At 47.6% G+C, this 12230-nt stretch overlaps 1 protein-coding gene across 1 annotated transcript in view; it reads right to left on the minus strand.

Annotated features, from left to right (window-relative positions):
• Positions 1-204: 204 nt before the first annotated feature.
• Positions 205-12230, minus strand: part of ITSN1 (intersectin 1) — a 223180-nt gene continuing 211154 nt past the window's right edge. The window contains exons 35-39 of the mRNA XM_041735053.1: positions 11108-11229; positions 10003-10085; positions 9623-9706; positions 8716-8889; positions 205-6362 (exon numbers count right to left, since the gene is read on the minus strand). Coding sequence (XP_041590987.1) covers positions 6214-6362; positions 8716-8889; positions 9623-9706; positions 10003-10085; positions 11108-11229 — 612 coding nt within the window. The 3' untranslated portion in view covers positions 205-6213. The remainder of the gene's footprint in view (positions 6363-8715; positions 8890-9622; positions 9707-10002; positions 10086-11107; positions 11230-12230) is intronic.

The following is a 12230-nucleotide window of genomic DNA, read 5'->3' on the forward strand; positions in this document are numbered from 1 at the left end:
ATATGGTCATACACTCACACTCTGCTCACACACCCCACACACCCTGTTATACATTCACACACACACACACACACACACACACATACACCACATGCACCCCAGACCACACACTCTCACACACATACCATACTCACACCACACACACATATACCAGACATCCTCACACATCACACTCACACTCTTACACACACCATACACGTGTGCACACACTCTCATACGCTCACACACACACACCACGCCATGAGCTTCTGCATGCCCCACCTCCACCCCCACCCCCACCAATTCTCTGCATCTGAAATTCGGCAAGTCCTAGTCTCCCAGGAGGGACACTTGGGTGGCTCAGTGGTTCGGCATCTGTCTTCAGCCCAGGCCTTGATCCCAGGGTCCTCAGATCGAATCCTGCATCCTGCTCCTTGCAGGGAGCCTGCTTCTCCCTCTGCCTGTGTCTCTGCCTCTCTCTGTGTGTCTCTCATGAATAAATAAATAGCATCTTTTTAAAAAATGAGTAAATAAAATCTTTTTAAGAAAAACAGAGACTCTATTATCCAATCCCAGTAGAGGAGGCCTGACCCCTAGGGTCCCTGTGGGAGAGGGCACCTCCTGGGGGTGGGTGGACAGTGGGGGACACCCCCAACTTACACCTGAGACCCCCGGGAGGACCTCAGGGGCTCTCACAAAGGGGGACACGCTGAACACCCCAGCCCAGGGGGAGGCACAAGGTCACTAGGTACCCCGGGGGCGCTGGCTCGGGCCCACGTCCTGCCCTCCCCACCCGCAGGCAGGCCCCAGGGTGGCCTCACGAGCACAGTCACACCCCGGGGACCCCAAGGTCTCCAGCTGGAGATCACCCCTTGGCGGCCACAGTGGGGGCAGCACGGGCTCCCCCCACCAGACTCGGCCCAGGTTCCCCGACCACCCTCCAGGCCCGCGGCCCCCCATCTTCTTAGATGGAGAAACAGGAGGAAGAAAGCCATTTGCGCCTAAGAGGAGAAATGCAAAGGAACCGAGTTTTAGAAACACAGCCACACAGGAATGTTATTTTTTTTTTGAACGACAAAAGTACAAAAAAAGTGTTCCAAGAAGGAAAAAAAAAATCTCCATTCCTCCTACTGCATAAAAAGAAGAAACCCTGGTTACTGGTTCTCAGGAAGTATCAGAGAAAGGTTCACTTTTTTTTTTTTTTTTTTGAAGGTTGACCAAATGAACCCACCTCTGGACACAGTTTTACTTGGTGGGCTTTGAACACTAAGATAGTCACGCTAGTCAGAGGAGCTGAACAACAGAAGCTGGTATAGAAAGTAGAACAGAAGCCTGTTAAAAACGACTCACAAAAAAAAAAACAAAAAAACAAAAACAAAAGCAAAAACAAAAAAACGACTCACAAAAGCCCTGACATACAGTTGGGGCAAATTTACCCGAAATATGACAACCACACATAGTGTCCACAAAAATGATTATGTGTGTGTTATCTGGTCCCCCAAGGCCGGAGTAATGAGGGTTCCTCTTGTCTTAGGAGCTGATCTGCTCGTCACTGATATGATTATTTAGAGGGGGAGGTGAATTTTTATAAGCATTGGGTATTTTTCAAATAGCTTAAAATCAGATCCACAAGCAGGCCACAAAAGCCACAGAGGCAGGCCCCCCCTGCCCACCTCCCAGTCCCTAGGACAGGGCTCTGGAGCAGGATGGGGACTCCCTGGATGAACATGTACTATTAGCATCACTGGCTCTGTTACTAAGAAGTCACAGCCCAGAGATGAGACCCCCCAACAAGGGGGCATCTGGACTTTAATGCTCCCACGACAGAGAGCTGGTAGACATCCTTCTATCCTTCACGTGGAGTAAGATTTCCCTGCTTGTAGGGAATCGATTCTGGCGCCTACAGGTATCAGGTTAGGTACCTTAATTGAGCTGGATGACCTACAAACACACCCTGGATCTGACACCAGGTGAGGTGAGGGAATGGGAGTTCCAGAACTTTCCTTTCCTCAATGTGAAATACACGGCTGTTTTCCAAGTACGAGAAACATGCCAACTTGATTGATAGGATATGAAGCAGCCCCCACAAAACATGGCTCGGAGCACTGCCAGGAGAGTCCTGGCTGCTGACCCTGGCCATTCCCGGCAGGAAGGGGCATTTCGGCACCTCGGGGTATGAGAGGAGGAAGTGTTGCCTTCCAGGGTGCAAACCAGAGGTGTGACTTTTACCAAGTACCTCATAGGGCTGCTCCGACCACAGCGTCTGAGGCCTGCACCGTGTCCTTAGTTTCTGGTGCCTCCAACTATGCTTTTCCCTGGTGGGAACTCAGGCCTCTACACCTGAAGGCAGAGGAGGAGCATCCAGGATATTTCATTTCCCCCCCTCGCCTTCTCCCTTCTGGCTTGGGGGGCTCTAAACTCATGGAGCAAGTCCATCCCGAGTAAGCAGACCCCTGCTGACCTCATGTTCACCTCGAGTCTGAACCCACTCTGCACCTCTCAAGTACGCAGGTGTCCGTTTCAAAGTGCTGGCGTTTGCGGTAAAATTCACCTCCAACCTCAAAAGAGAAGGCAGTCAAAAGAAAATAAAAGGAAAGAAAGCCCATGAAATAAAATTTAAAACCCACTAGCTGTTTCCAATGGAAATTCTTCAAGTTGTTCCGCACAGTAACAGATTTTCTTCTTATGAACCGGCCCACCCAACTAGAAAAGGCTATCTGGGGTAGAGATTGTCTTTTTCTCCCCATACAAAGTGTTGGCAAACTCTAAAATATATTCCCAAATCTCCAGCCTTCCTAATAAAACCTGAAGCACCTCATCCATTCCCCTCTTCTCCAATCCCCTGGGATTCTAGAACACTCCTTCTCTGTATGGTCAGTGGCTTATGATCGCACCAGCCAAGCTCCTGGAGAGACAACCCTCTTGCCTGGTCTTGGACGGCAGGCCTGCAATCATCCTTCTCCAGTGGCTCCAGCACCCCATCCCCTGACCTCATTCCCTCCCCATAAGACACCAGGGGGTTGGTTACCAAGGTCACCAGGATGCAAGTGATCAATCTACCCACTTTCTGATTTTTTTTTTTTTTTCAAATTCCGTGCTACTCCACTGGATGAAATCAGTTACTTTCACATACTTTAAGTTCATGCTCAAGTTGTTCAAAAAGCAAAGAGGAAAAAGAAGTCCCTTTTAACATTAATGTTCTTTGGAGCACAGCTCTCTCCTCTGCCATCGGAGGACAGAGACACATTATCCAAGCAATCAAATAAGGAAACCTGGCCCAATTTCTCAAGCATCCCTGGTGACCCTAGCCTAGAAGAGCCCCCCTTCTGGAGTCAGGCAAGCTTGGGATCTGAGTGTAAAACACCATCCAGGCTCTCCTGGTTCCAGGAGATGTTGCCTTCCTCCCTGCCTGCCTGCCTGCCTGCCAGGGGAGACAGTGTCACCCAGAGAAGCCCTGCCCCAGAGGGACTGATATATGGATTGTCCCTTCAGGAAAGCTAGTCTACAAAAAGCTCCGGTCCAAGGGCTCCTGTTCTCAGCACACAGCCTGTGAGCAGAAAAGCCCCTTGCCGGGCTAGAGGAGGTCAGTGTGGCTCAGAGAAGAAAGGAAGCTTGCAGGGGCGTCTGGAGGGCCGGGGTCAGGATGCCAGGATACAGTGGCCTACAGAAACCCGGCATCTAAGAAGCAAAGAGCTAGGAAACAGATCGCTTATTGGAAAGAGACATTTCGTCTCTATGAATTTTAGCCCAGGCAGCCAACAAAGCAGAAGCGAAGGAATAGAGGTCAAAGAGACCCCATGCACTGCCCACGCGTCTCTATCCCCCCAACATGACTGCTGAGTCACAGCTGGATCCGAGGGTCAGATTAACTCACCCACAAATAGGCTGGGTCACAGTACAAATTACGCCAGCGAGCGCAAGGACACCGATCCAGGGCTGCTACCCCGGAGGAGCATCTCAGAGATGCTCAATACAGTCACTTGGGGAAAAGGCTCACATACTGCTTTTTCATGCCACATTAATTCTGATAATGGGACGCTGTGAGAGGGTGACCTCGCAGACCTACAAGGGTTACAAGATGCTTGTTACTGTTCACATCACATCCTACCTGCATAAACAGCGACGACCAGCACGACACAGAAAGAAAGCCAGTGAAGAAAAAGGTCTTTTCCTCCCAGAAGGAAAGGGATGGGAATGGTGATTCAGGACTACCCCATTTGCACACCACATACATTTGGTCTCTACCCTAGAGCATGTCCTTCGTATAATACACTGAACAAACTGGATTGGTTATAGAAATAGGAGCGCATGAGTTGTATGTCTATTTATAGATTTAATCTCACACAGTTTCTTAACAACGTCAAAAAATATAAACGTAAGGTAATTCTAACTGTATTTTCTTCTGGGAAGTGGTAAACAAATGCATGCCTGAAGTTAGACTTGGTCTGTAACAGTGCTCAGTGGAAAGTTTTCTAACTAAAGGGTGTGTCTGTTTTAAAAAATACTTGTCTGTTGTTCTGGATACAAAAGTCTACACTATCTTCAATAAATAAATAATAAAGTGTTTCTTAAAAGTATGAAATGTAAACTTTGTTGCCCCTTCTAACACACACACACACACACACACACGTTTTAAAAATTGCTTGAAATATGACAGGGCTCTTATGGGAAATTATGACACTACGCATTCAGTTCTCAGCCAAGTGGAGACTCGGCCACTATGTTGATGCTACCGTCTATGAAAGCACTTCTACAACCCTAGTTAAATGCTAAGGACCTACGATCAAAGAGAACACCGTCTAACACAGGAAAGCTAGACTCCAGTGCCAAGAGAACATGCAAAGAACATTTCATGACCACGACGAACTGGGATTAGGACAGTCACATGCGAACAAAAGACGATCCCAACACTTTTCATTAGCAAATCAAGTTACTACCTAGTTAACCAGCCTATCTCCCGGCATTTAAGGGGGGTGGGGGTGGAGGGGGGAATCAAAGAACTCAAACCAAACAGCTTGGCACAGGGTCATACACTCCCGACTCTGGCAACAAGCACGTGTATTTCCATTACTGAGAGGTTGGTTGTGTGCGGAAGAGGACGGGAGAGAGTCTTAGGTCTTCCTCCCCAGATTTGTGAGGCTTGGATGCTCCTAGAGCCTTCCCCCCACCACATGATGGAGTTCCTTCACATCTTTCCACCCCACTTCCAAATTGTCACTTTCCTTTTTTCACATCTTGGGGACGTCTTTCTTGGGAACACACCAAATACGGCTGCTGGGATTTCCCATGACAATTAGGATCCGCCACACTCAAGCAAAAATGGGCTCAAAGCTGGTCACCAGCAATTACTCTTGTCATGAAACATCATAGGACCTCCAAGGCAAAGAGAATTTTCCAACTGGGCTGGCAACCAGGACCCAATGATATTGTAAAGCAGCCTTTCAGGTGACCTGTGGTGATCTAATCCAGCAGAGTACAACTTTGTAGGTAACAAGCTTCCTTAACCATCTTCCAAGCATGCTGGAAATCAATACTCAATCACCTGATAGTAGCTAGTGATAGTTCTCATTGACATCTATCAATAAAAAGACCTGGAGGGGACTGGAATGGCTCTAACAATGCACCTGCTAGAATCTTCCATGGACCAGCTCTTCAAAGGGCTAGCGCATCGTCTGATCAGGAGACCATCTCCCCGAGGGATCATATCCAGGGCAGCATTTCCAATAAGGTCCCAGTAGGGGAATGAGATTCTGGAGCAGCGGCAGGACCTTCATAATTATTTCTAAACGCACGACGGACTAGGCGTCATAGATCAAAGGGCCTATTCAGGGACTGGTGGAGATAAGAAATAGCGTTACATGAGTTCTCCAAAAATCCAGACATTGCATTTATAAATCTATAAACCAGACCCACGCCTCAGGCCCAGGAATGGGCCAGACTCCCAATCGAATCTAGCTGGGGGCTATGGGATTTCAAAGCCCCTAGAAGCCATGATGAGACCAGAAGTGGGGACCAAGGAAGACACAGTTTTGTTTCATAAAGTGGGAAATTGTTTGGGGGTGGGGGAAGGATTGTCGAGAACTATTCCTAGAAGTTTTGAGGGGCCTGTCTTCACTGTCTCGTTGCCCTGTGGCTGAACATCAAACGGTGGTCTAAGGGAAGCAATGCATTTTTCCAGATTGCATCTGCCGCCTGGGGCTGGAACTCTGCCAAGCACAGCCTGGGCCCACTTCCCTATGGCTCATCAAACAGCTGCAGGTCCAAGCGGACCACAATCTCTCCTGTGGGAACTTCGTGTAGCAGGAGACACTTTGTAACTGGACCCTTGGAACCCTGGTCCTTCTTGATGTCGGCCACACGGATCTCTGTCCGACCCAAAAAATCTGCAAGGAGAGAAAAAAACCCTGCTCAAAGAGAGAATTCCTTTACTTCAAGGCATGTAGTTGGCATATTAGGAATTTCTCAGTGAACTGTTATGCTCTCTTTTCTTCCAAAAGGGAATTAGGTCTGTTTATAGGAATCCATGAACTACAATGACAGAACCTAAGTTTTAAATGGAATGTAAGGAAGAAAAAAAAAAAAAAAAGACTGTTCCAGACTGGGAACAGAGGGGAGTCTAAAAGGAGGTAAAACTGCAGACTATATGGGACTCCTGGGTGGCTCAGCGGTTGAGCGTCTGCCTTTGGCTCAGGGCGTGATCCCAGTTTGGGGATCGAGTCCCACATCAGGCTCCCGGCAAGGAGCCTGCTTCTCCCTCTGCCTGTGTCTCTGCCTCTCTCTCTGTGTTTCTCATGCATAAATAAATAAAATCTAAAAAAAAAAAACAAAACAAAAAAACCCCTGCAGACTATGACTTTCCCCACACCTGGGGACCTCCTAGGGGCTATAAGCTTCCCGGGAGGCAATGTGACATCGCATGTCGTATGAGCTGTGCAAAGATTGGAAAGAAGTAGCTCCCTGGGTTTGTCAGAGGAGGATACTTCATGATGTCACATCCTTTTCAGAAAAGCTAAGGATGGTGATCTAGGGCTGGTCCTTACTATGTCCCCTTGCACATGCCAGGGAGCAAATGCAAGGTGTGGGCAAGGAGGCCACAGCCTGGGCACCGCACGGTTCCAGCAGTGCTCCCAGAACTACCTCAAGACCACTTTTCATCAAATACTGAGTGTCAGCAGAAGAACAGATGTGAACATATTTGAACATTTTTTAAATGCGAGGCAATAACATGATGGTATTAAATGGGCCTCCAGGCCATAATTTCTTCATTTACTCATTTAAGAATTATTTATGGAAATATACTATGGGCACTTCTGTGCAGGAAACAGCTTTCTTTCAAGGTCCCATTTAAAATGTGGAAATTTGGGATCCCTGGGTGGCTCAGCAGTTTAGTCCCTGCCTTCGGCCCAGGGTGTGATCCTGGGGTCACGGGATCGAGTCCCGCGTCAGGCTCCCTGCGCGGAGCCTGCTTCTCCCTCTGCTTGTATCTCTGCCTCTCTGTGTGTCTCTCATGAATAAATAAAATCTTTTTTTAAAAATGTAGGAATTTGGGGTGCCTGGCTGGCTCAATAGGAGGAGCATACAACTCTTGATCTTGGGGTCATGAGTTCGAGCCCCACGTTGGGTGTAGAGATTACTAAAAGAAAACAAAGAAGAAAAGAAAAAAAGAAAACAAAGAAGCTTTGAAAAAATAATTTTAAAAAATAAGTTGTGGGAATTTTTTTTCTGGTGGACAGATACAGCTTTATTTTGCTCACCTCATGGAAATAATCTGTGATGTAAGAACAACACTAGGATTTTCCATTTATACCCCAGTGGAGTTAACACTATGTCGTGATATTTCACTATCTAAAACAACCATAATAACAATCCAGTCTCAAACCTTCACTCATCAGAATAAAAACTGACAATGAAACACAGTAGGATCCCACATGTGAGAGACTGTTCTGGAGACGCTGTAGTATTTAGGCAGTTACGTGCCTGTCTTTGGACCATAACTAAAGGTGCCTAACTTACGATGAGATAATTCATTTAAGTATTAAAAGGCAAAAGCCACATGGAACAATTTAAGCCTTGCACAGATCTTGCTAGCCGTAATCCCTCACTCCTACCACTTAACTATACTCTTTGAATATAATTAAGTTGATACTGTAATCTTTAAATGTATTGTCTGATTTTTACTGGGTGAAGAAGAGAGAATTTCTTGGAATCATTGACCAGACCCCTGCTTTTCCAGGCTCACAGAAGAAATGGACAGCTGGTTGGAGGAATATGCATCCAACATAATTCTGTCCCTTTGATTAACCAGACATATCACCCAAAGGGCACTGATTGATTCTTGCCACACCCGTTGTGGGCTGTCGTTCTTCTTGCTCAGCTGGCTACTTTTATCCATTTTCACCATGGCTTTGGGCCAAGAACTCAAGGACTGGGCTGAGACTTTGGGGGATAGCCTTTGTTGTAGTCACTTGCTTTGGGGAAGCATAGGACCAAGGTCCAGGGTCTTTATCTTGGACCACTATACACCAAGCACGCTTTGTCCACCTTCCCTGAGATACCGCAGCATCAGTGAAGTCCTCTTTCTAGAAGAGGCTGAGTCTTATCTTGTGTCAACCTCATCTCTCTGGAGGGAAGCCAAAAAGCCCCGGCCACCAAGTTCCCAGATAGAAAGCATTTACCCACCAAAGCTGAGTGACAGGGAAGAAGGAAGGACACCTCAGGGGACCATTCTCTACTCACCGTCTGGAGAGAACTGGTCCCTCTCAAACACGGTGATGCACAGGACCTCCTGCTCCAGGTCTTTGATGAAGAACTGGCAGTTGGAATTCCACTTGGGATTCAAAGTGTCCTGGATCGTCTTGGTGATGTGACACTGGGAACCCATGGTCACCTCACAGTACGGGTTACTCTTTCCTAGAGTGGATAGAGTCTGCTAGACTCCCGTGTGGCTGCAGGCTCTTCTGGGCATGGCATGACAGGGGCGTAGCCACACTGGGCAGCAATTTCCCTCCACGGGTCCCTCATTTCTATCCCCTCCCCCACTGCCATATTCGTTAAGTGGCATCAAATGGAGAATCTGGGGACTCCTGGGGGCTCAGTTAGTTAAGCATCTGCCTTCGGCTCAGGTCGTGATCCCAGGGTCCTGGGATGGAGCCCCTCATCGGGCTTCCTGCTTAGCGGGGAGCTTGCTTCTCCCGCTCCCCCTACTTGTACTCTCTCACTCTCTCTCTCAAATAAATAAATCAAATCTTTTTTAAAAAAATGGAAGATCTGAGTGAAAACTTCCACCATTCAGCATCAGACTTAAGCTACGATCCTTAAATATTTCTAATACTTAAACCATTAGATTAATGAGCTTTAAAACTAGGCCTTTCCAGTCTCCTTGCTAGAGCCTTAGAATGCATTACGTCCACAGTGAATTGGCAACCACTCAGATCTCTCTAAAAAGCAAAGTGATGGGAAGGATTAAATTAAGGGGGGGGGGAAAACTCTAAGTTTTTAATAAGGGTTCGAGAAACCAATTCTGGAAGGAAATTTAGGATTATGGCAATAGTACATTTGACTTAAAGCTGGCTGGGCAGGGGCACGGGGATTACAGAAAAGGCTCCCACCCTACCCCATGCTGGAGGAAATTTGGGGTCCTTACCATGTGACCGACAGGGTTTCAGCTCAATGCCCTCAACGACGTTCACCATCAACCTTCCAATACCTGTCGCCCTTTGGGAACGGACTGTGATGGCAGGAAGAACACAAGATGGCTCATTGAAACAACTGGCTCCCTCCCCATCTCTGTCTGCTTCAGATCAGCTGCCCCCTCCTCCCCTTACACTCTGGCTTCCTGGCTCCTGGAATTTACGCTCCACCCTCACCCTGCACCCCACTCTCCATCTCCTCGATGCCCATCCCTTCTCAGGTGCAACCCCCTCCACCCACAGGCCCGTCTTCCACCTCTAGGGACCCTGTGCCCAGCCTTCTGGGCCCAGCTTGGCAGGACACACAGCAGCCACGCCGCTGAGCAGTGCATACCCAGGTACGCCTTCTCCCGCTTCTTCTTCTCAGTCTCTATATAAAGTTCTGAAGCAGCTTTGATTTTCTGCACCCAGGCAGTCCTTGGGAAGAAAAAGACAGAAAGGTGCCAAACAGAACTCAGGGGAAAAGGTTTCAGGTCTGTTCAGACTCAGCCTCCAGGACCCTACCTGCTTTGTTCATTTGCCCCTTAACAATAAAGGCTGGGAAAGAAAGTCTGGTTTTATGTCAAATGATGCTAATAATTATTTCTACCATGAATAAGGAGGGGATGAGTGGTATTTTTATTGATGTACTCGAGACCGGCCTTGGCCTGGGTGTCCCCGTGGAAGAGAGATGCTGTCCTGGAGATGTTGGCACACAACTCTGTCCTCTGTCACTGAAAAGCATCCCATTTTTGCCTTCCCGAAGGAGGCCAGATGGATCTCTCTTACTAAACCATCCAAGGGAAGACCAAACTCAATTCCCAGAAACGGAAGCACTTTACATGGAAAAGCAAACACACTCTGGAGGAAGCACTGGGGCATGGTGCTTTCTTCTTCATTTCTTAGAGACCCATGGATGCATAACTTTGGCCAATTTTCTTGCTTGGCGCAAATGCTCTTCGGAATGCCGTTGGCCTTGTGTCAGGTTCACCCTTCAGAAATGATCTATTTCCTTTGGCTCTAGGGCAGAGTCTTGAATACACAATTGAGGCAAAGTACCCGCTGCTCTCAGATCCAGAACGTCTGTCCAAGCCAGACAGCTCAGGACGGGGTCAGCCTTGGGTGGTCCCATTAATCCCCAATTCGCCTTCCTATTGGTCTCTGCCACCTGGGAAACCTCGGGAAATCTGATCTCAAAGAATGATGAAGATGTGTTTTTTAAAAATTCTCGAGCAAAATCAGTTTCAATTCATTCTATTTTGAAAAATTCATGCCACGTGTTAAACTTTTGAGAGGCTCTAGAGAAAAGTATTAAGACCTCTCTCCTACCCCCTCCAGCCAAAGGTTATGGTATTACAACTCAAGAAATGTTGGGACCTTCTGGTGGATTAAATGTCCTCTATGTGTCCAGCACCCAGTGGAGCCGGGGTGCCCAGAGCCGGGGAGGTGGCAGGTCTTACCTTTCATTTATGCTTTCAGCTCGGAGCGTGTAGACTCGGTCAATGTGGGAGATGTGGAAGATGGGCTCATCTCCAGAAGGGTCAGTGGGTAATTTTACTAGAACCTCATTCAGGAAAATAGGCTGAAAAATAAGGCACAGGCATTATAAAACCAGACTGGGACTCTGTTTCAGTGAACTGTGTGTGTGAGCCTACATGCACGTGTTTTAGTAAACTAAACTTTGTGTGTGTGTAAACTAGTTTCTAATTTCCCATAAACTAGAAAGAGGAAATGCGTGTGTGTTCCAGTAAACTCTACTGGAATAATGATTTTGTGTTAATATCAACTTTCACGTATTACAAACTGTCAATAGGGATTTTTGCCTCCTTCATTTTGCAGGTGTTTTTTGGGTCCTTTAGAAGAAGAGCTGACTGGTCTGTTTTGGCAAATCCTAATCAGCCAACAGTCCCCACGACTTCACCTCCAGCCAGTTCCCTCAAAGATTTTCATATAAAGTGGCTAGTGACAATCCACATAAGTATGTTTTCTGGGGATCCCTGGGTGGCGCAGCGGTTTAGCGCCTGCCTTTGGCCCAGGGCGCCATCCTGGAGACCCGGGATCGCATCCCACGTCGGGCTCCCGGTGCATGGAGCCTGCTTCTCCCTCTGCCTATGTCTCTGCCTCTCTCTCTCTCTCTCTCTGTGATGACTATCATAAATAAATAAAAATTTTAAAAAAAAATTTTTTTAAAGTATGTTTTCCTTTTCCCCACAATCAGGCTAACTGCTGCTTCAGAGAAAATTCGTCTGCAAAAACACCCCCAACACAGACAAATTTAGGAAAACAGTAGCCCAGGACGCGAAGACAAACACAGCTATGGACGTAGGAGCAGACCAAATAAACAGCAGAGGGAAATTCTCCACACATTGACTGTTTAGATTGGCTTTTGCTGGGAAAAGGTGAGGGGCACAGATGTTTCAAGCCATCCCGGGCAGTTTGGAGGCGAATCTGGGAACGTTTGGAAGGTGGGCCCTGGAGTTCCAGTTTTGAGCTTTGCCAGGCCTGCCTCATCCATAACCGTGAGCCCCGCCAGCGCAGGGTGTCCTGTCACCTGGGGACCCACGGTGGCCATTTGGAAGCTAG

This window comes from Vulpes lagopus, chromosome 20 (genome assembly GCF_018345385.1).
Source record: "Vulpes lagopus strain Blue_001 chromosome 20, ASM1834538v1, whole genome shotgun sequence".
NCBI classification, from domain to species: domain Eukaryota; kingdom Metazoa; phylum Chordata; class Mammalia; order Carnivora; family Canidae; genus Vulpes; species Vulpes lagopus.